The following is a 24,719-nucleotide window of genomic DNA, read 5'->3' on the forward strand; positions in this document are numbered from 1 at the left end:
AGTTTCAATCAATAAACAGTTGGTTTAAGATGTGGTATGCTCCTACTCATTCCACTTCTTACACTTAGTTTTTTTTTTGATTTCTACCATATGTAAAACTCTTTGCAACATTAACTCAAATTTTTATGTTGTTTTCTGTACTAGGTGTGAAACTCATTGCCAGTTCTAACATTCAAGTTGGTGATCTTATTCTTATTGAAAAGGTTGTTAAAAATTAATTTTTTTTTAATGCATAAAATATTAAATAAAGTAAAATCTGTTTTTACAGAAAATGTAAAATAATATAAATTAATTGTTATTGATTTAATATACATTACATACATTATATATAACATTCAAAGCAACTATGACATTAAAATTACATAATATAATTATTACATTGGTATTGACATAAATTTTTTTTTATCTTTTAGACAGTTTAATTATTTTTTTGTGAACTTTTTATTTTATATAGAATTAAATGAATAATTAACTTGTATACATTTATTTAAACAGTTAAAATTTAAATAAGTATCTATTAATGGTAATTATTAACTAATAAGTATTAATAATTTTTTATTATGGTCAGAATCAGAGAGTACCTGCAGACATGGTATTTTTACGAACAACTGATAAAACAGGTATACCTTGAATTTTATACATTTAATTACACAGTTTGTAATAATCAGTTTTGAAGATCAGATTGTGAAAAATGCTTCAGTTTTTATTCAGTAGCTTTTAAAGTTAAAGTTACACCTCCAATAAATCTTTCACACATCTCTCTTATATATATATATATATATATATATATATATATATATATATATATATATATATATATATATATATATATATATATATATATATATATGTATATATGTATATATGTATATATATATATATATATGTATATATATATGTGTGTGTGTATATATATATATATATGTGTGTGTGTATATATATATATATATATATATATATATATATATATATATATATATATATATATATATATATATATATATATATATATATATATGTATATATATAAATTAGTAAAAACACTTATCTAATTTATTACTGCTCTATATCTATTATCTAATTTATTACTGCTCTGTTCTTTAAGAACATTGAGCACTTTATTTGTAGAATACACTAACATAATTTATGTGTGTGTGTAAAAACTTATTTTAGTAAACTAAAATAAGTTTTTAAAACTTATCAACAATCATTTATTATAGGGACTTTATCTAATTTACCTAATACGTATAGTAAATACAACTTATTTAATAATTTTTATATTTTATATGTATTTAATTCTGAATTCATTAAAAAGCATATAATTTAGATATGTAATTATTTTAATTAGATTGTATATTTTTTTTATTGCTAAATTTAACATATTTTTATTGTTTTTATTTAAAATGAGTGTTTTAGAAATTATGAAAATTATCAAACTTTAGCAAAAATAAAATGAACACAATTGCTGATACTTAAATTGAAATCAAAAATAAATTTTTTTTGAATAATTTAAAAAAATAAATTATTTTATAGAATAGTTTAATTCTATTTTATTAGCTGCTGTTTAAATATAAATTTTAGTTGCTACTAAACAGTTGTGTTTGACAATCAATTTCTTAACGATAATGAAATTTTTATAAAAATCGTTGTTTTGGTTTAAATACTCTTTTAAAATATAGCTATAGAGCAGATTTTTCCCTTGCAAATTTTGTGTGCAAAATTTGTACTTTTTTGTCACTATTTTAAAATAATATTTTCATTCATTAAATTAAGTTTAATGTAGATCTATTCCTAAAAAATTCCCTTAACCACAATATACCCATTAAGTTTTAATTATTAAATTTACATTATTCCCAAAAATCCCCTTAATAACAATTTAGACATTAACCATTTTAATCTAAAGTTCAGATATTTATTTATGCTCTAGTAAATAAAATTGGAGAAACATTTATGTCGTTTTTTGTCATATCGAAGTCCTTTTTTTTCAAATGTTTTTTATAGTGCAAAAAAAAAGTTATTCAATGTATAGTATAGAAAGTAATATACAGTATATAAGTATTGAAAAATACAATAAACACTTAAAAATATTTCAAAATAAAATTTCAGGCACCTGTTTTGTGCGCACTGATCAACTGGATGGGGAAACAGACTGGAAATTGCGTATTGCTGTTCCTTCTTGTCAACATTTATCATCTGACCAAGTTCGTTATTTACAGTTTTAACTATTATTTACTTTTATTTAAATTTAAATTAAAGATATTGTTAAGGATAAGTTTATTTAATTTTTTAATTTACATTTCAACCTTATAATAAATTTACACTATAATAATCTATTTTTGTCTAAATTTATTTTAATCAGAAGAACACATGTGTTCTTTTTCATTAGATTATGGAAGTCTGATTTCTCATTTTAATAACTGTTTATTGAGTCTGTTTTTAAATTTGAAATTGATTATAACATGAAACAGTTTGGTTAGTGAACTGATATCTTCATCAAATTTTAATCTTTTTTAAAAAAAAATGAAGAGCATGTTAAAACTTACTGCATCTTTCCCAAATATTGCTTAAAGTGACACTTTATAATGTTTACCACAAAAAATCAACTGTAACAATTCAATCTTTTTGCCAATATCTAGACTTTGGCAAATTAATTACAGCTATTAATTAAAGTGTTTATACTGCAGCCCTTGGAATTAAAAAAAATGAGTTTGCCGAGCTTAATCTTTTAGAGGTCGGTATTTTCGGCAAAAAAACTTGAAACAAAGATTTTATAATAAAACATTGAAATGAGGTTGGCAATTTTTAGCGGACCTTAAAACTTTTAGCTTAGCAGTTAGCTTGGTATTGCTGAATGCCAAAATAGAGTAACTAATTTCAACAGTTATTTTTCATTTGTTTGAAAGAAAATATTTGATTTTGTTAACATTTTAGTAATTTTTCTTTTTTACTTTGATCTTTAGTAAAACTAGTTTTAATTTCTACTCTGCTCTTCAATAAAAATAAAATAGTGCCAATTGATTGTAGTTGAAGGTACAAATTCAGTTTGTACTAGACCACTTTAACATTTACAATTAAAATCAATCTTCAAAATTATTTTTGTATTAAACTTGGTAAACCTCGTTTTATTTCTTATCTCATCTATAATCATCCAATAAAGAAAATTAACAAATGAAATAAACAAAACACTTATTTTGGTGGAGTTGACATCCAACTAAATGTAGTTATCTATTTATAGCTTTTTTTTAACTTTGTCTGCATCAGTGTTTTAACTCAAAGTTATCAAGAACGGATCATCAGGTTCTAAGCTTGGGATCTTAGTTTCCGTGTTCTTAAACTCTTCTAGGCTAATGCATAGTATTGGATCAGGATAAACAGGGAAAAGTCAAGGAAATCAGATAACTGAAAAAATCAGGGAACAATCGAGAAAATCTTTTTTTATTATAGTCTTTTATTATATATATATAAGCCAATCTTGCCAATTCTGTAAAGCCACTCCTGAAAGTTGATGTAAATATCAGGCAAGTAAAATAAATAGTACAGCAAAGTGCAACCATAAAACAGGGTTTGTTATCTTTATTTATAAACAACCCATTGTTGTTTATAAATAAAGATAACAATAGGTAATAAAGTTTATGTAATGATAATTTGTTAAAAAAATGTCTTCATGGTAAAACACAAAACAAAAATGGGTTGCTCAATGAAATGATTTGGAAACAGATTGGGGCGTGGAAAAAAACTTTGAAAGCTCTTTGTCAAATTCTCCATGATTCAAGTTCTAAAGTGCTGATTTTACTTAAGTGACTAAAAGTAATTACTTTCCTCTTCCTTTCTGTGGTACAGGGAGGAAGAGGGAAAGTGGTTCTGTAGTTAAGGATAAAAGGTGTCCCTTAATGTTTGGAGAACATTTGTAAAATTATTGGTTATAGGAATCTCTACATAAGGATAAGCAGTCTTTGTACAAGAGTTACCAATTTTAGCTAAATTTCATTATTTTTGCTCATACCAAATACTGTGCAATATATACCAAATACTGTGCTCACACCAAATACTGTGCTTATGGTTTCAATGACTTCAAGGTTCATTAAAGTTGATGTTTTAGATAATGTATAATCGAGTTTGCTGAGGCTGTATGCATACAGCCTCAGCAAATTTGATTTCACCCCCCAACAACAACAACAACAACAAAAAGTATTTAAAAAAGCCAGATATTAGATATGGGGCAAGTTATTAGATATGGCCAAAAGATGGTATCACTCAAACAGATATTTTTTCTTTTGCCTATAGTTGCATATGTTTTCTGCATTCATTGATATTGTAGTTCATAAAAAAAATCCTGTTTAAAAAATGCCAATGTGCGAAATATTAAGTATTTTGACTCAGAAATTTAATTAAATGTGAATTTGGCAAAGAAAGGAGTTTAGTCAATAATTTTATTCAATTGAGTTGGGTTATCCCAAGAACAGGTGATGAGGTAAACACAGAATTTAAGTGCTACTCAGAAAATACTGTCTCCAAAAACAAAAAACTTTTTTTGAAATTCAACAAAATAGATGATATATTAAGATGAGTTTTTTTAAAAAAAAAGTTTGCCATGTCTAAATTAATCAAGATGGTGCTAATTCTTTTTTTATTGTCAAGCAGTAGTTTAAAGTGGAATCAACCTTAACAAGAATAATGTAACATTATTAACCTAATAATAAGTAAATCAATAATAAGCCAGAGAGTTGTATACGACCATATGAAAGCTCTGGACTGAACCCAGAATCTGAAGTTATCCAAGTAACTGATTGAATTTGTAAAAAAAAGCATATAGTTAAAAGAAGATTGAAATAGGGGATCAAAAATAAAATAAAATTGTAAGTGTTGGCAAACAAAAAGTGATTAACTTGCTAAACATATGAAAGAGCTACAATCCAAAAAGATCATTCTGAAAAAAGCAGGAAAAAGGCTCACGAGTGATTCAGAAGCACTTCTTGTGAAAGCTGCTAGTGATGTAAAAAAAGTTTGCAAGCCATGTAATCAAATTTTGAGAAGAGATTAAAAAACTAGACAATTGATTTATTATTTAAGAAAAGTAAATAACTTTGTGCATTTTATACTAAAAAAATAAATAAATAAATGAAAGCTTTAGTAGTATAATTAATAAGTTTGACAATCGTTACCAATTGAAATAAGTTACTAAATATAAAAATACTTACTTTACTTAGAGACACTTAACATAACAGCTTGAAGATTTCTGATTTTTAAATATTGTCATTTATTAAAATAGTTGTTAATAGTTATTTAAAAAAAAAAAAAAGTTTTAAACAACAAATTTGTGTTTTTTGTTGTTGATAATATCGTTGGTTCATTTTTGGCAGTATGAAGTTTATATACCATTATTTACTATTTTAAATTCTCTATTGTTTGATATGCCACACAAATTTAATAAATCAATTATTAATGAGTTATTAAAATTTTTTATTTCAACTATTACTCAAAAACTTATTTGTTCATCATCTCAAAATGATGTTTTTGGACTTGGTGCATTCCCAAGTAAACCGACAATATATAATAAGATTTTATCTTGTAAAACTTATTTTTTAAAAAAACTTTTTTTTGTTGTTAAAATGAGTAACTACCATTATGTTGGTTTGTTAACTACTTTAGTTATGTAGAAGTTTATTGCTTTACTGTTTTATACAGTGCATTATTAACATAATTAGTTCAACTTGTATTTTTTTTTTATTGTAACACTTAAAATACCTTACTCTAATCAGTTGAAGTTTTTGATTAAAAATTAATTACACCATTATTCTTAGTTTTAATCACAGAATTTTCCTGTCATCTGTATCGGTTTTAAATGATAAAAATGGAACTGCCCTACTGCCTAACAATCAAAAACAAAAAAGTGAATTTTATTAAGTTTTTAAAATATGTTAAAATATATTGCCAGAATTTTTCAAATTTTTTATCACCCATATTATGCTTTTTATTTAATAACAAAATCTTGTTTATATAATATTTTATAGGTTAAACACGTTTGATTAACCAATCAAGTTTGATTAATTATTAGTTTGAAATTTACTAAATTAGCAAAGTTTTACCAAAGAAAAATTACCAAATATACTAAATCCTTGATTGTTTATATTTTTTAGGACTTGTTCACACTAAATGCATCATTATATGTAGATAAACCTGAAAAAGACATTCATAACTTTGTTGGAACATTTTCAAAGGTGAATTAGAAATTTAATTTAAAGGAAAAAAATGTATTTAATATGATTATTTGAATTATTCCTGTATTATATTAATTTTGGTGTCGTACTAGATTAGTTGTGGTAAAGAAGAATCTGAATCGTTAAGTGTTGAAAATACGCTATGGGCTAACACGGTTGTTGCATCAGGTTTTTATTTAAAATTTAAATAATTATGTAATATTATTTTTATATTACTAAATAAATGATTTATATGCCTAACTAAAAATGGTGTTTTAAAACGGTTAACAATTATTTTTGTGTAAATTTTATCATGAAAAGGTTTAAATGGGGATTAAAAAATAAGTCAGCTAGTCCATTAGGCCAGGTTTAGATTAAGTTAAGATATTGCGATTGAGTTAAGAAGGAACATTTAGAATATCGTATTTTATTAGTATTAGTAAACTCTGGTTGTGCATTATCGTTTGAGTTTGAGTTTGTTGAGTGCTAATTTTTTATTGTTTCTTTTTTGAAAAAAATGTCCAAAACCATTGAAGAATTTAAAAAGTTGAGTCTTGACTTCTCTTTGTATCCTTTTTGTTAAGGTAACCAAGTTAAGAGAGTTTAGAAGATTTAGTTGGTTTAGTTGGTTTTCTTGAATGATCGTGAGTATAAAATAAGTTGCACAATGTTGAATTTTTTCTAGTAAATCAATTTCATCTGTTCAAATTGGTGACCAAACTGGTTCCGCAAACTCCAACAAAAAAAAAAAATTTATCTCAGGACTTTATTATCTAAACAAACATTTTCTAATCTGACCCATTATTTTGACATTTTGGTTGGCTTTGCCTATGCATTTTATTATTTGATTTTTCGATATAAAGAGGTAGTTTTTTTGTTCAAATTTAGTTATTTCATCCCAAGTGTGAGACCTTACATTTGAAAATAATAATTACTTTCTTTTAAAAAGGCTTCAATCCATTGAATTGTGATACCAGATGTTCCATAACCTGTTAGTTTAAATAACTATGTTTTATGTGGCACTGTGTGAAACGCTCTGGCAAAATCCCCCCTCCTCCCCTACAATTAAAGATTAGATAGCAACAAGCAGTCAAAGATACTTTGATTGCTTGTTGATTGTTTAGGTACAGAAACTTTAAATTCTTGGTGGCTCTTTTTACCAAATTAATTTCAAAGTTTTGTTGCACTTTTTTGTGGTCTTTCTTGATCTGGTTCTTGATCTGAACATTTTGTCATTCATCTAAAGATTGCAATAGAAATATGTAACTTATGTTTAAATTCAGATTTCAATGATTAAAAATGATGTTCTTAGAATATATTATGTTTTAGAAAAATTCCTTTTCTATATAGTATATTTAGTATATTTTTAACATAGCTTTTTTTATATTTTTTGTATAGGAACCGCTTGTGGTGTAGTCATATATACTGGATATGAAACTCGTAGTGTCATGAATACTTCAGTACCGAAGTCAAAGGTGTGTATTATTTTTTTGAGTAATTTTATTATTTAAAATTTTTTGAGATTATTTATTATTAAAATATTTTGAGAGATAAATATAGAATTTTATAGAAAAGAGTAATTTATATTTCGTTGTTTTTTATAGTTATGTATTTTATTGTTTTTTACAATTAATATATTTTATGGTTTATTTTTATTACTTAATAACTTTGTATATACAGTTAAAATCCGGTAAATTGAACCCAGCTGGAACTGAAACTTTTATTATCTTAAACTGTTTCATTTGGTCCCTGGAAATTGTCTAACCAATTACTATTAAAATTCTCTGGTTAAATCAAACCTCTGATAACTCAAATTTTGTTAAGTCAAACCATTTTTTTGTCCCCGTTCAGCAAATTTCTTTGGATAACTCAAACTTTTTGTTGAATTAAAGATATTACCATAATTAGAAATTAAAAAAAAAAACAAAGTCATTTTATATAAAACATAAATAACTGTAATAATATTTTCTTTATTTATATTTGTTGTATTCACAATAGTTTATGTGATGCAATGGTCGCAAAAAGTGACCAATGAAACTGTCCAGTTATGTAGACCTGGAAGATTTGATAATAGAATCAGATTGTAGATGATATCATTGGGTAAGAACCATAAATGAATGTAAAGGCTATTTAGTAGGAGGAATAAAACTTCATGACTCAGGGAGTGAGACAACCATAACTCACACTCTAGTCATTCTTAACAAATAATTAAACAAAGGCCTATGAGTAAACAAGCTTATATAAATCCGCTGGTATATTAATGGCTACCATGACTGAAAATATAATACAGTACAAAAAAATAAAATAAGTAAAATGATAATAAATGATAGTTTGGACAATATAAAAATAAAAAATGCACGGCTTTGAGGTTCGAACTCTGAATCTTTGGTTTATGACACAGCGCGCTAATCCACTATGCTGTAGTGTAGTATGCAATTATCTAAAAAATAGGCTAATGCATGTGGTACTATTTATGGCCAAACAGACAATAAGTTGAAAACTGATAACCACTTGTGTCACAGCAAAATATGTAAATATCGTTAATGTAACAAATATATAATTTAAAGCTCACAAAGCTTTAAAATTTATGGATGTAAGTGGTAAAAAAGTGTTGGTGCCATAATAACCGATTTGAATTAAGTAGTGGATGAATAGTGGTTCCCCTCCTTAGGAATGCATTGCGATCACTAATGACATTCATCAGGGTGAGGGCTGTGCACAGTGTAGGTATGTTTATGTATATAAATATACACACAGATGTACATGCACGTATATATATACATATATACACATATACACACACATACATACATGCACACATACATGCACACATACATACATACATGCATACACACATGTACATAATATATACAAAATAGTGACAATGAAGCATATACAATAGTGACAATGGTAATAAATAAAATAAGTAATAAGCAGCTGATAGCACATAGTACTTCAAAGTGACCAATTTTTCAAGTTTGTAATATGCCTAATATATTTATGTATATATATGTATATATACCAACCCAGGAATTTGTGCCACGTAAAGATATGAACTTGGATAAAAATAGTATGTGGTAAAAGTACACAAACATTGTGTGGAATAAAATGAGACAAATAGTCAAGGGAATATAAATCTCACCTCATAAGCGGAGATAACTACTTACTGAAAATAGTGTAAGATAATAACAAATTGATAAATCTAGATAACCAGCTAATTCACAATATAGTTATTGGATACACCAGAAAATAAAAATAATTAAATATGCAAAAAACTAGAGTGGATTGACACAGGTTGTAGGCTTGTTATCGATAAGGGTCTTTAGCGGACTGAAAAAAAAGAGTTAAAAAACAAAGATTGTTTACATAATAACCATAAAAACGTAATTGAAGACTGTATAATGCAAAGCCAAAACAAACCAACTTATCGAAGTCAGATAAAATTTATTAGGGTCAAAAAATCTAACAATATTGTAGTGGAATACAGAAAATACAACTGAAATTCAAGATGTAAGCTTTTAGAGTAACTAAAAAATTATAAAAATAGAAAAAGGTTAGTAATTTAGTTAAGGATCAATCGATGCGCTTTTGTGCGGAGTTCCCTGGATTGTTTGTGAGGGTCAGATATAAGGTAGAAAGCTCATTGTGTCATGCTCTGTATTTTTCCAAGATGGTTTTTGTAGAGACTTAGGTCCATAAAGTCAATTGAGGTATCTGAATGGTTAAATGTGAATTAAATGGAGGGTACAGGTTGTTCGTAAGTGTTGTAACGTGATGGAGATCTTCTATAAAGCCTGTGAATATGAAGAAAATATCAACAATGAATTTTTTGTAGGTGATGCTATGTTGGAATTGTCCAGTAATGGTTTTGTTTAGTGTGCCCATGAATATGTTAGCGTATGGTGGTACCATGTGTGTATCCGTCAAGGTCCCTGTCATTTGTAAATAATTACAGTCCCGAAATTGGAACGTTGTGTTTGTGAGAATTAAAACCTAAAGAATAGTAGTTAATCATTAAAGTTGTAACAAGGTAATAATATGCAATCCAAAAAGAATTGCTTTAAGAAGTGTTGAACATTAAAGAATCTACAAAAATGAAAAATGGACAAGTTCAGGTACCACTGAACATACAAAACATGTCATGGTACCTTTGATTTGCTAAATTCAAAGACCTTAGTAATTTTTCCTGAAAACTGAACCAGAAAAATGAGCATATTTTTTGAAACTAATACTTTAAATTATTATTTATACTTTATGCTTTTTGATGCCTGCTTTTTTAACGGTTTGTAATATGTATTTTTTATTATACTTGTCAATACTGATCAAAATAGATTAGCAAAATATTACTAATATATGATTAAATCATAATGTATTTAAAAAAGTTTATATGTTGCCTTTTTAGTGTATGAGTATATATGTATATTATATACTGTAATTTTTATTTTATATTTTTGTAAATGACTAATTTTAATAGATTTTTTTTAGTTTGGCTTGTTGGATAGAGAATTAAATAACATGACAAAAGTATTGTTTTTAATGATGGTGTGCTTGTCATTAGCAATTATTATTATGAAGGTGAGGGTTTTACTTTTTGATTTATAAAATTAAAAATAAGATATTATTTTTTCAACAAATTTTCTTCCAACAAAGTTGTTAGCAACCACTATTTAAGTTAGGAGTAAGGTGCAACCTTAGTTAGAAGTAAATTGCATTATTATGGTGATGTGACAAAGGGTTAAGCTTAGTAACTGAAGTAGGTCCTACTATTTGTAATGCATTTTTGGAACACGCTTATCATTTTTGTTATCATTCATTTCTATATATACAATACATTGTCATAATCCCAATACAGTTGTGTTATCAGCCACTTTAGAAATAAGATTGTTAGGAGGATCGCTAATATGGATGAGAAACAACCAAGGATGGACCCTTGTACAATCTCTTGGCCTTGTTTTGTTCATGTGCATAACAAGGTTGTTGTAAACTTTTAACTATTGTTGTAAACTTATAACTGTAAACTATTTGTAAAGTTATAACTAGTAAACATGCCATTTTATGCTACATACACTGAGCTTTGCTTATTTTAAATTCAAATAGATATTGAAAATTGTGACTTATTGAAATAATTTTTTTTATTAGTTTATGAATTGGGTTTCTGAAAACAGAAGTTTTAAAAAAACCTGTTTTACTGTTTTAGAATTTTGAAAAATAGCTGTTAACAGTTGTTTTACTGTTTTTTAAATTTAAAAGAATTTTTTTTTGTTTAAAATAAGTACAATGTTGTTCAATACTTTAAATCTTTAAGTTGTTGTTTTTTTTTAATAGAATTTCAAAAATACAAGCGCTAATAATAACTTATCTGATGACATAATCTTTATTTTGTACAGAAGTTGAAACACGCAGAAAGTACTCTTTCATATATCCATATATGTGGGCTTAATTATTAATAATGCATCATAAAGCTTTTGTAAGTTTTCAGTAAGTTGGCATGTATATTTTGAAAAGAGTTTTTCGAGCTTAAAATCACTTAAAATTGTCCAGCAAACACTCCTTGTGATTCATTTTTTTTAGCAAAAAGTTTTTCCTGTAGAGCTAAAATTTTATTTGTAGGATTACTAGGAGTTTTAACGTCATTAACACTAAAAAGTTGAGATGCCAACATGCCTGCAAGAGTTATTGTATCTTATATATAAGGCTGTGAAGTAAATTCCTGGCATCTGTATCCCAACATTTATTGTTTCTAATTCTTAAGTATCCATGTGTTCCAGTGAGTTTTTACATTGGTAAAGCTCAATTTTTTTTTCCATAATAAGACTTGACTATTTATTTTTAAAAAGCTGATTTTGAACAGTTGACAGTTTAATGTATTTTATCAATTTTTTTCATAATGGTCTTTACACTCATATTATGAACTAAGTTTATAAATCATAATATTGTTCCGACTCATCATTTATCATTTCAAAATTGGTACTTTCATCAAAAAAATCATTTTTGTTATTATCATTATTTCAATTGCCAATTAAGTCTTTAAGTATTAAATTTTTTCTTATAAAATGTGTCACACAATCTAAGATGTAGATCATGATTAAGAAAAAATGTGTCACACAATCTAAGATGTAGATCATGATTAAGAAAAAATGTGTCACACAATCTAAGATGTAGATCATGATTAAGAAAAATTGCATCACACAATCTAAGATGTAGATCATGATTAAGAAAAAATTAACCAATAGCATATAAATTTTAATATACTTCTTGTTATCTCCATCATATGTAGATGCATCCAATTATTTTTATCAATATACCAAAGATACTTAAATGTTTTTTTTATTATTTTGGTCATTTGATTTATGCAGTACACTTAAGCACCGCATAAATTAAAATTTCAAATTGTTTTATATGAGATTTTGTTAGTTTTATCGGAGTTTTAACTCTGAAATATCTTTATCATCTGAAAGTAGTAACCTCATCAACAGTCATAGTAAACTTTACGCTTTTGACTACTTTTAAATTGTTTCAATTATTCATTTTTTTAAATCTATTTAGTGCTGTTAACATACTATTTAGTCGAAAATCACTTATCAATTTTTTTTTAATTTTACATAGTGTTTTATCAATAAAGACTAAATAATAAAAATAGAAATAAATAACTTTAACTTATACCAAATAATAAATTACAGGAGTTCATAAATATTCTAACTACTATAATATTTCAATAAGCAATTCTAAAAAATTATTTTTATAATATTGTGTTGATGCAATAATTTATATATATATATAAACAGTTATAGTTTATAAACTATTTATCAAACTGCTTTATGGCAAAAAATAATAAAAGATAGACTAGTGTTATTTTTGTAGTACATTGAGAGATCAAAATAAGTTAAATGAAATTATGAAAAAAAGTGCAAATAACAAAAATGGGCTAGTACTGTTCTTCTCACCAATTTATATATATATATATATTTGTTTTCTTTTCAGGGTTTTAAAGGTCCATGGTGGAAATTTTTTATAAGATTTATAATCTTATTTTCCTATATCATACCAATAAGGTATGTAGGTATTTGTATTTAAGCTTTAATTGTATTTGTAGAATACTTTTGTTGTGTTTAAATGATTTTAAGTTTACTATGTAAACTTATTAAATTTATTTTTAGTTTAAGAATTAATCTTGACATGGCAAAACTTTGTTATTCTTGGCTAATTTCCAAAGATAAAAACATTCCTGGTACAGTTGTTCGAAGCAGTACCATACCAGAAGAACTTGGCCGTGTCTCTTATTTACTAACTGATAAAACAGGAACTCTTACTCAAAATGAAATGGTTTTTAAAAAATTGCATTTGGGAACAGTATCATTTGGTCAAGATTCTATGGAAGAAGTTCGAACTTATCTGACATCATTGTATTCACGCTCAGCTGATACTATTGCTGCTAAAAAAACGGTAATAAAAGTTCAACACATAAGTTTTAAGTTTATTACTGAATTATATGTCTGTTTAATGTCACTATTTTTAAATTTAATTTAATTATATGTCTGTTTATTGTCACTATTTTTTATGTTTTAATACGTGTTTATAAATTTAAATTTAAATTCTGTGAATATGTGATCTATTTGCAGCTTATAATTATTTTACATCAGAATGATTTAAAATTTTTTCAGACATAAAAAATAACATGTATCAAATAAAAATTTATATAAAGGAAATGATATGAGGTTTTGGAGACAATGTAGATATAAACAAAAAGAAAATTAACTCAAATTTACCAGAGCTTCTGTTTTAAATATATCTTGTATGAAACAGATGTAAATCTAATATGATACTTCCGTTGATTTGTATGAATCTGATGTAATAAGACTTAAAAATAAATTATTATTATTAAGTTATTGTAAAGTTATTATTCTTAAAAGAGGTAATAAAACTAACCTCTATGAAGGGAGGTTAGTCTTAATACCTCCCGCAAGAATAAGGCAAAATTTTTTTTTAAACATCTTCGCTTCCAACAAGGCTGCAAGCAGCCACTAATTAAAGTTGGAAGTTACTGAAAGAGAAAAGATGAAGATTGTAGAGCAAGATAACGATTGACGGACGACTTAAAAGATTGCAAATTATATGAATCAGGAAAGCAAGATGAAGGAAGCGAATTCCAAAGAGCTGATGTTCGCGGAAAAAAACAAGACGAATAAGCGTTTTTGGAGCACTTAGGAACAGTCACAGAAAAAGGATGACACTTAATTGAATGACAAGTAACATGAGAATGAATTATAATAGATGGCACAAGAGATGCTAGCTCTTTAGAGCAGTGCCCGTTATAGTATTTGTAGAAAAGAGAAAGAGAAGCAACATTACAACGATGTGATAATGGTTGGAGGTTGGCTGCAAGAGCAGGTCCAACAATGTTTACAATGCGTTTTTGCACCTTGTCTAAAAGAGAAAGGGCATCATTAGAAGATCTGCCCCAGATATGGCAACAGTATTCCATACAAGGCCAGATTTGAGATTTATAGAGATAGAGAATAGAATCCGAAGTAAGAAAGTGACGAGCTCGATAAAGAGATGCAATCTTAGCAGATGCTAATTTTGCAACTGATTTGATATATGGTTTCCAAGAAAGATTGGAAGTAAGAGTTAATCCTAGAAGATGAAGAGTAGATGACTCATCGAGTACATCACCATTCATAAATATAGGAAGATCTAAATTATTGCGATAATGATTGGCTGAAAAAAATTGAGTTTTATCTGAATTAAAGTTCACCAGCCACTGTGAGCCCCATGCTGTAGCAGAAGTGAGATCCTTTTCAAGCTCAAATGCCCCCTCCAAGCAATCAGAGGGTGATGGTTTCTTATCACGACAAGAATAAATGGTAGTATCATCAGCAAACAATGCCACCTTAGATGTGAGAATATCTGGAAGATCGTTAATGTAAATTAAAAAGAGTATAGGGCCAAGGATAGAACCTTGAGAAACACCTGAATTTACAGAATAAGAAGAAGAGTGTTGTCCATCGAGGACAACTTTTATGCTACGATTGGAAAGGAAGGATTCAATGATCTTAAAGATGTTGCCGGATACACCATAAGAAGAAAGCTTATGGAGAAGACCAGCATGCCAAATTATCAAAAGCTTTTGAAATGTCAAGAGCGATGGCCTTGACCTCACCACCTTTATCTAATGCACGATAAAACCTGTCAGTTATTACTGTTAGCAAATCAGCTGTAGAACGAGAAGATCGAAATCCATATTGATGGTCAGAAAGTAAGTTATTAAATTCAAGATGAGAAATTAAGTGTTTGTTAATTAAAGATTCAAAAACCTTGCTTATGATAGGAAGAAGACTTATGGGACGGTAGTTAGACGAATCGGATCGCTCTCCAGAATTTTTGAAGATAGGGATAACAGATGCCGCTTTCCAGCAGGCTGGAAAGCAAGACTCTGATAAGCACTTGTTGAATAGTTTTGAGAGTATAGACGACAGCTCCGGAGAACACTTCTGCAAGACAATAACAGGTATGTTGTCCGGGCCACAAGCTGTAGAAGAGTCTAGGCAGGAAATCACTTTAGATACAGATGCTGGAGTGATATGAATGTCAAGCAATGGATCAACCTGTTTGTTGGCAATATCAGGTAGAACGCAACTAGTGGAATCAAGAGATGATATTGATGAAAAATTTTTAGCAAACAATTCGGCTTTGTCTTTAGGTGAGGTGACAAAGTCTAAACCATACAAGAGAGGTGGAATTATAGATTTGCCCTTATTATTGATATTATTAAAGATTCTCCAGAAGTCACGAAAGCCTAATTTTTGAGATGAGATACGAGATTTCATGAACTGAGAATAGCGGGCTTTGGCGTTAGACAAAACCTTTTTACAATTGTTTCTAGCAGTAATAAACAGACGTCTGTTTTCCGGAGAATTGTTTTGCTGATAAATATGGAAGTAACGGTTTCGATTGGCAATCGCAGCAGCACAGTGTGAAGAAAACCATGGAGGAGAGTGAGGCTTGACCTGGAATCGTCGAGAGGGAATAAAAGATTCCATGCCAGCCTGAATCCACGAAGTTATGTAAGAAGCACATTTGTCGACAGGAAGGCGAAAGATTTCTACCCAAGGGCCATCACGAAGAAAATCATGGAAAGAATCCCAGTCAGCTTTACTGTAGTTGTAAGAGGTACGATAATAGGGGGATTCAGGTGATGAAGAAGAACGAGACATTAGTTTTAGAGAGATCAAACTGTGATCAGAAGAACCTAAGGGTGAATGTGGAGAAACTGAGCACTGACTAGGATCAGAAACAAGACATAAGTCGAGTAGAGAAGGTAAATGATTCGGGTTGTCATAAAAGCGAGTTGGAAAGTTGACTATTTGAGTTAGGGATTGAGAAAGGCAAAAGTTGTGGGCTTTAATGCCTGCCGAATCACTAACACTAGAGCCAAGCCATTCAGAGTGGTGAGCATTAAAGTCACCAACAACAACTATATTAGCTGATGGATAAAGAGAGAGGGCTCGGTCAATATGATCAGAAATAACGTCAAAAAGTGTGCAGTCTTGAGATGAAGGAGAGCGATATAGAACAAAGAGAAAGGCAATAGAGTGAAGTGGTGCTAAACGAAAGCACATAAAAGAATTGTCTGTGGATTCAAACCTAGTTTCACGACAAATGGGTGAATTCTTACGAATGTAAATGCCGAGGCCAAGCATGTGACTATTGGAGTCTTTACGAATTAGAGGAAGATAACCATCAACACTAAGATCACAAGATGAGACAGCCGAACTCAAATTAGTCTCACAAAGAGCAAGTAGGTCTGGTGAACTTTGCAAGAGATAAGACTCAACAGAAGAAAAGTTACTTCGAAGACCACGAATATTAGTGAATGAAAAAGCCAATCTTACTAAATGTTCAGAAAAATGCCTGTTAAAAAATAAATATTTAATAAAAAGAGGTAGTGGTGAAAAGCTTTTGCTGCTGCAGTTGCAATCATACAATTTGAATATTCTTGATTTCATTGAAGAAGTTTGGCATTGTTGAATGGCGCTCATTCAGCTAATGGAGCTTCATTCCTAAACTGTCCATATATAAATGCCACAAAAAGACTTATGTCTGTTATTACTTTTTTTTCCTTTGCAGTAATAATAAATTAATCCTGAAACAAATATATATTTAGACAATATATAGCTTTGGTCATCCAACATGCATTGTGTGTTGCACCTGGAGCCCAAAACTTTACAATAAACTCCGATGTTGGTGTTGATCCTCCAAGAAAAAAAAGGCACAAATTCAAAAGTTCTAAGTAATCATCCCTGGGTTGTTGACCTTTAATTGTTTCACAATAGTATACTAACATTTTTTTTACGGAGTTTGATAAGAAAATCACAGTTGAAAAGTTTTTCATTTCCTTTTAGAGAACAGCTTTTTGTTGATTGCTGACTATTGTTTCTGAAAAGGGTTAAAAAGTCCCGCTTTGAGGTCCTCTGCTGGTTCTAAATACAGTTGTGAAAATAGTGGAAAGCATGACTTCAAACACATGGTGTCTGCATGCTATACATATAAGGTTATGGTTAAGATTCCGCTCCATTATTGTGCAGTTATCAATGTTCAACCTAGTGTTGGATGAAGTAGTGTCAAAAACCAGTCCCCATACCTCGACCAATCTTTGGAATGCCCAGCAATTTTTCCATCCCATCGCCTTTGTTGATAACCAGTGGTATCAGGTTAGAGGTTCCATAACAATGCAAAAGAAGTAGACCATTCACCGCTTTGCAAACCAATCGCATTGTTCTGCAGGTTGTGCTGCACGACAATGATAAATCTTTTACTGAGTGACCAAGAGCCTGAGTCACTGTTCCAACCATGAAGAATGCATGGCAATCAGTAATATTAACCCAATCAAGAGATGATACAATGTTATCAGATAGAAATTTATCTGAAATTGGAAGGAATCTGATATTCATCGCCATTGAAGGAACAAGAGCTACTTGCATTCATAATGTCAACTGCTGATGAAGAAGGAACAAGTTCAGTTTTTTTCATCAGTTCAACTTTACTGCTTTGATGCCTCATTTCCATTTTAGTTTATCTAACCTGTTTCTGTGCTATTAAATTCCAATCAATTCCTGCCATACTACAACTATATGGATCTTCTTGCTGTTGCAAGAAGATCCATATAGTTGCAATTTAATTCAACAATATAGCAACTTCATCCTTTTTTATAACTTCTGATGCATGATTGGTTATATCAAAAAGTTCTTCAAGGTCATCCTGAAAAGTTCTACCTTTCACTTGACAGCTGTCCAATTTTAATCCTGTGTTTTTTTGCCAATATTTAAAAAGTTATGTCAATACTCAAAAAAGATTGTAAATTAAATTGCAGTAACTATAGACCTGTCTCAAAGACATCAATATTGTGTAAAGTACTTGAGGAATTAATACATAAATCAATCTTAATCACTTGTTAACCAACAGTTTAATTACTAAAGTTCAGCATGGTTTTATGAAAAGAAAAGGATGCACAAAAAATCTGTTGGAATCTCTTTACATTTGTATTGTATTGAAGCCGCTAATCGTAACTAACCTGTTGATGTTGTCTATACTAATTTAGCTAAGGTCATTGACAAGGTACCACACAAAAGACTTGAAAATTGAAAGCTTACTGTATACAAGGAATGCTCATGAAATGGATCAAATTATGGCTATCCGGGTGTCGACAGAGAGTTACAAATGGACATGAAAAATCTGAATTGAAAAAAGTAACGAATGGAGTTCCTTAATGATCCATTTTAGGCCCCTTGCTTTTTGTGATATACATAAATGACCTACCAGACAATATTTCCAACTATATAAAACTTAATGCAGACTACAGAAAAATAATGGCAATTATAAAAACACCAGCTGATGCGCTATCCTTGCAAAGCATGTTTTTTAATCTTGATAAGTGTAAGGTTATGCATGTTTGTTGCAACAAGTAAATCAAAACATTATTACACAATGTTAGGTGAAGACAGACTTCATCATCCATTAAAATGTGTCACAGTCAAGTGTGACCTTGGTTTTTTTGTGTTAGATTATTTGAAATTAAAATCACAAGTAGAAGTAAAAGCAAACTGGAAATTAGGTGTACTAAAAAAAGCATTCAGAGAATGCAGTGTATTCCTCTGACAAATGTTATACACTTCATACATTCGACCTCATCTAGAGTTGGCAATCCAAGCTTGGTCACCACAACTAAATGGAGATATCAAGAGCAAATTCAACATGGTGATATTAAGAAATTAGAGCAAATTAGTGCAACAAAATTAATAAACTCCCTGAGATACCATACTTATAAAAAAAAAGAAGCACTGGGACTGATATCACTAAAAGAGAGGAGGAAAAGATGGGACCTTATAGATTAATTCAAAATCAATCAAAACCTTGAGCAAGTAAATTTCTATGTAACACAACATTATCGCTTTTTCAAATCAAGCTCATATGACCTAAGACAGAACCATGAGTTAATGCTTCAATTGCAGCAAGTAAAAAATTGTATAGAGAGACTCAACTTTTTTTAAAATTGCGTTAGTGCACCATGGAGTGAACTTTCCAGCAACACCATCAACTCAATATTTTCAAGTCACAGTTGCAGCTTCAGAACACTCCCAAATAATAGAACTTGTTGGCATAGCAAGGCCTGGCACCGAGCACCGTTAAACTTTATAACATTTTTGTAAAATTTGATTACTGAAACTAAACTAATTGTATTATAAGTTAACTAGTATGTTAAAAAGCAAATTTTTGCATTTGTTGCAAAAAAATTTAACATATTTGAGTATAACAAGTTCACTCTCAAGTGTAAAGAAACAAATCGAAACAAAAACATAGAACAAAAAAAACACACAAAGTGAAATGCATACAGCTCTGAGCAAGCAAAAAAAAAAGTTTTTCTTTAAGTATTTTATTGCTAAAAAAACAAATACTATCCCTGCAATTAAAAAGGAGCAAAAAAAGTTCAATGCAAAAATCAAAAATTATCATCAAAACATAATAATTTGAGTTTCTCAAAAAAATCAGTGCAAGACCATCTAGGTGGACAGCTCATATATTCCACCAAGTCCATTTTTTCCTTGCCACAAGAAAACAGCTTTAAAGTTGATATTGTTTATAGCTTTTTGATATTAGAGCTTTTAATGGTAACTCTGATATCATGCATGATCGTATATAGTATATAAATTTCTTATTATTCACATAGACTACCATATCAAACACATTAGTATATCTTGTACAGTAGTGTATAGGCTATGCTCAGTGGTGCATGACAGTATTATATAGACTGGAGACTAATAATTGTATACAAACTTGTATATATTTAAATGTTATTTGTTTTAAGATTCGAAGAACTGTTGTAACACGTGTTTACGAAGCAGTAAAGGCATTAGCACTTTGCCATAATGTGACACCAGTTGTTGATGAAAAAATTCAAACTAGTCAAACTGAAGTTAATGATATCAGGTCTGATGACATTGTTTACCAAGCTTCCAGTCCTGATGAGGTCTGAATATTTTGTTATTCTTTTGTAATATTAGTTTCTTAATTTGATATAGACATAACTTAAGCAACGTAATTTAATTAAAATTAAGTTCAACTACAACTATAAGTAAATAGATTATTAAATTTTTTTATTGTTGAAATTTTAATGTAAAGTTTTAGTTTTTTGCTTGTTTTGAGACCCAGATTTCACTTTATAGAATTTTTTGAGGATGATATTAGGGGTTGTATAAAATTTTATCTTAAGTTATATAATAATTAGCTATGTAATTTTTAGTTTTAATACATTATTTAATTAAATTAGTTAATCGTACAAAAAGTATTTTAAATTTGTTATATTTGTATGGTTAAATTTTTATTCAATATTTATTCTTGGCTACTGAAAGTAACCAGTTCGTTAATTATGGTTACTCGCCAACTTTTTGAGTTTCCGCTCGCTATTTTTTATAAAAATTTTTGCATTCAGCGGATTTCGCACATATTCTAGCCCCTTTTCATTATAGGGCCGATATATACGTCATTTGGTTTTTCACTTCAATTAAGCGCTTATTCTATCAAAAAAATATGCGCTCTTTTTTACAACAACGAATTATTGACAAATATAAAAAAATAATTTGTAAATAGTTTAAAACCATTTGCTTTTAATGTGTTGTAGTTATTAAGATCTTAATTGTTAAAGGAGTCTATTTACTATTTTAACTATTGCTATTTTAAAAGTATTGTATTTAAATGTAATTAAATTAAATTTAAACTGCGCATAACATCATCTTTTGTTTGTTTATCACAATTTATTTATTTATTCTAATTTTTACGTATTTAATAATTTTACATATTTTTAATAAAGTTTATAAACAAATTATAGATAGATTTTATCAGTTACCAATAAGATATTTGTAAACATTATTTAAGTTCATAAAGATATTAAGTCAAAAGAACACAATATTGAATTAATAAGAAACATAAAATACAGTGCTAAAAAAAATTCTTGTAAACAAAAGCACTTTTCCCTTTTTATATTAAAAAAAGTTTTTAATTTCCTTTTCCTTATCTATGATGGCGAGACTTATATTTTATGCAATAAATTAGTTGACGGTTAGAAAAAATTTCTAAAAGAAAAATTGCAAAACTTTTTTACATTCGTTTAAAACTAAATTTTGCATTCAATGTTTTGATATTTTACATTCCTTCAAAACTAAATTAAAATTTTTAATGTCATATTCAATTTAAGTCTTTTAAAATTGAATATTTTTTTAAAAAAACAGTTTATTTCTTTAAAAAATTCTCATTTGCTTTTAAATGCTTTTTTTGCAACCTAATATTTTCTCAATAAAAGTCACATTAATGACATTAAAAGATAATTTGAATATTGCAAAAAAAAAAGTTTTCGCCTAACTGAATGCTTCCGTTTTTAGTTCCATGACTTTATCTCTAAATCCTTAAATAAAATTTGTATAAAAAAAAAAGTATTTTTGTTTAAACAATAAAACTACTTCGTTTTTATTTAGGATGTTTTTATTAAATACATTCAAAACGCTCGTACAATTTTCTTATGCTCTAATAGAAAATATTAATATATTATATATAATATATAATATATTAAAAAATGTGGAAAACAAACTTTTATTTTACTTTTTTATTATTATTTTAGATACTTTTCTTTTTATAGAATTCTTATAGAATTTTTATAGAATTTTATAGAATTATATTATTAAAAAAAACAGCTAGAACTGCCGATAAAAATCAATAATTGCCCTTTCGGGGGACTTAATCACATCAAAGGAATATTTTTAGTTGCCCTTCACAAAATTCACTTTTCTGGTACGGTGACCACGAGTGTACACCTCTGATATATATATATATATACAGTATTGGCCAATAATAACATTCCATCATGTTATTTAAGTATGGAGATAAGTTTGAAATTACATATTTTAAGAATTAAAAGAGATTTTTTATTCAATTTTTTTTTATTCAAATAAATTAAATAATTACTATATAAATTTATTATAAAGTAATAATAAATTAAAAAAATTAAAAACTGAAATATTGAAATGAAAACAAGTGTTCATATGTATCAAAAAAAAAAATTGGCCAAAATAAACAAACCACATCAACAAAATTAACTAACTATAAGAACAAAAAAAATTATAATACACAAAATGAAAACAAAAAAAAATTATTATTTTGTTGAAAATCCTCTAGCTTTTAAGCATTCATTGATCCGTTTCGGCATGGAATTCACTAAATTCTTAGTAATATCTTTTGGAACATTATTTAGTAATTTTGTTACTTCTTTCAGCTGGTCCAGATCTTTTATTTCAATTTTACCAAGATTGTGGTCTAACCAAGACCACAAATTCTCTATGCAATTGAGATCTGGGCTATTGGCAGGCCAAGACATGACTTTAATGTTGTTTTCTTCAAACCATTGCTTGCAAATCTTAGCAGTATGACATGGAGCGTTATCTTGTTGAAAGATAATTCCCGTGTCTTTTCGGAAAATGTCAATAGAAGGCATCAAATAATTATCCAATATGTCTAAATATCTTTGAGAATCAAGCCTGCCATCAAATAGTTTGAAGCAACCGACACCCTCGTAGTTCATGCAGGCCCAGATGCCTATACTGCCACTACCTTGTTTTTTTCTATACATAGAACAATCTGGGCGCATTCTTTCATGTGGCATTCTTCTCAGCATTACTCGGTTTTTTCTTGAATCAACCTCAATGTTCATTTCATTGCTGAAAAGAACGTTGTGCCACATGCACTTAGACCAAATTTCATGAGCTAAGCACCAGTTTTTCCTTGCTTTCTGATGTTTTTTTGATAGACGGGGACGCGGAATATTTTCAATTGTATTGTATTCATGATATCGGTTGATTATTCTGCTAACAGTTGGATGTGTTGTGTTTAAATGTTTCGCAATTTTTCTCATTGAGATGTTTTGTTCATTCATAGCTATGATTTTACATTTTGTCATATTATCAATAGTTTTTCCAGTCATTTTGCTAATTAGATGCTGAATTTTATATTTCATTTTCACAAATTTTTTCAAAATACTTATAACAATTTTTTAAAAAAACTCTCTAACAATAATTATTAATTTGCAAATAACTTCAAAGTTTTACTCAAAGACAAACGCAATTTTGAAGGAATTTTGAAATAATAGAGTGGATAGTTAATTTTGGCCATTATAATTATTTTAGATTATGAGGTAAGTGTTTAAAAAAACCAGATGATTAGCGCATCAATTGATACTTTTATGAATATCTATATTTATTTAAAAGAAAATATGATACTCATCAATTTACACTTTTTATATTTGAAATGAGTCAAACAATCATTGATTTATTATCAATCAAAGTCTAATAATATCAAAAAAATCATGGTGGATTGTTATTAATGGCCAATACTGTATTATATATATATATATATATATATATATATATATATATATATATATATATATATATATATATATATATACACACACAGACACATTGTTTTAGTGGATTTGCAGTGGCCCTATACAGGCATTTTTTTAGCGGTTCATTGGAGTTTTGCTTATTGGTTACTTAGTGGACCATTAGTGTCAGCCGCTATAAATGATAAGCTGATAGCTTTCTGACATTTTAATATTAGTTAATCATTGGCTAGCTACTTTTGTAACCTAATAGTTATAATAACTAAAATTATGAAGCAAATAAGAAATATGACCTAGCTCAAATAAATTTGTTCTGTTTTCAAGAAGTAGAAAATATTTTATAAAATTAGGAGCACTTCTCTAACAAACTATGAACTATATTTATAACAATGTTATAAACTATTTATAAACTATGAACTATATTTGAGATTTGTTGAAAATGAAACTTGCAAGGTCCAAACCAAATACTTCAAACTGAATTTTTTATAATTTTCTATATTGTTTGTTCCTTTTCTTTACTATAAACAGTCTTCATGACTAATTGTAGCCTGATTTGACCTGATTTTGATTTTACTTTA

The 24,719-nt window shown here is 28.2% G+C and overlaps 1 protein-coding gene across 1 annotated transcript in view; it reads left to right on the forward strand.

Annotated features, from left to right (window-relative positions):
* Nucleotides 1-24,719, forward strand: part of LOC136072032 (probable phospholipid-transporting ATPase IIA) — a 69,484-nt gene that overhangs the window by 18,085 nt on the left and 26,680 nt on the right. The window contains exons 6-15 of the mRNA XM_065819981.1: nucleotides 145-203; nucleotides 569-620; nucleotides 2,107-2,201; nucleotides 6,138-6,218; nucleotides 6,311-6,386; nucleotides 7,596-7,672; nucleotides 10,683-10,772; nucleotides 13,179-13,249; nucleotides 13,355-13,640; nucleotides 20,560-20,721. Of these exons, the coding sequence (XP_065676053.1) occupies nucleotides 145-203; nucleotides 569-620; nucleotides 2,107-2,201; nucleotides 6,138-6,218; nucleotides 6,311-6,386; nucleotides 7,596-7,672; nucleotides 10,683-10,772; nucleotides 13,179-13,249; nucleotides 13,355-13,640; nucleotides 20,560-20,721 (1,049 nt within the window). The remainder of the gene's footprint in view (nucleotides 1-144; nucleotides 204-568; nucleotides 621-2,106; nucleotides 2,202-6,137; nucleotides 6,219-6,310; nucleotides 6,387-7,595; nucleotides 7,673-10,682; nucleotides 10,773-13,178; nucleotides 13,250-13,354; nucleotides 13,641-20,559; nucleotides 20,722-24,719) is intronic.

The sequence above is a fragment of the Hydra vulgaris genome, chromosome 15 (assembly GCF_038396675.1).
Source record: "Hydra vulgaris chromosome 15, alternate assembly HydraT2T_AEP".
Lineage (NCBI taxonomy): Eukaryota > Metazoa > Cnidaria > Hydrozoa > Anthoathecata > Hydridae > Hydra > Hydra vulgaris.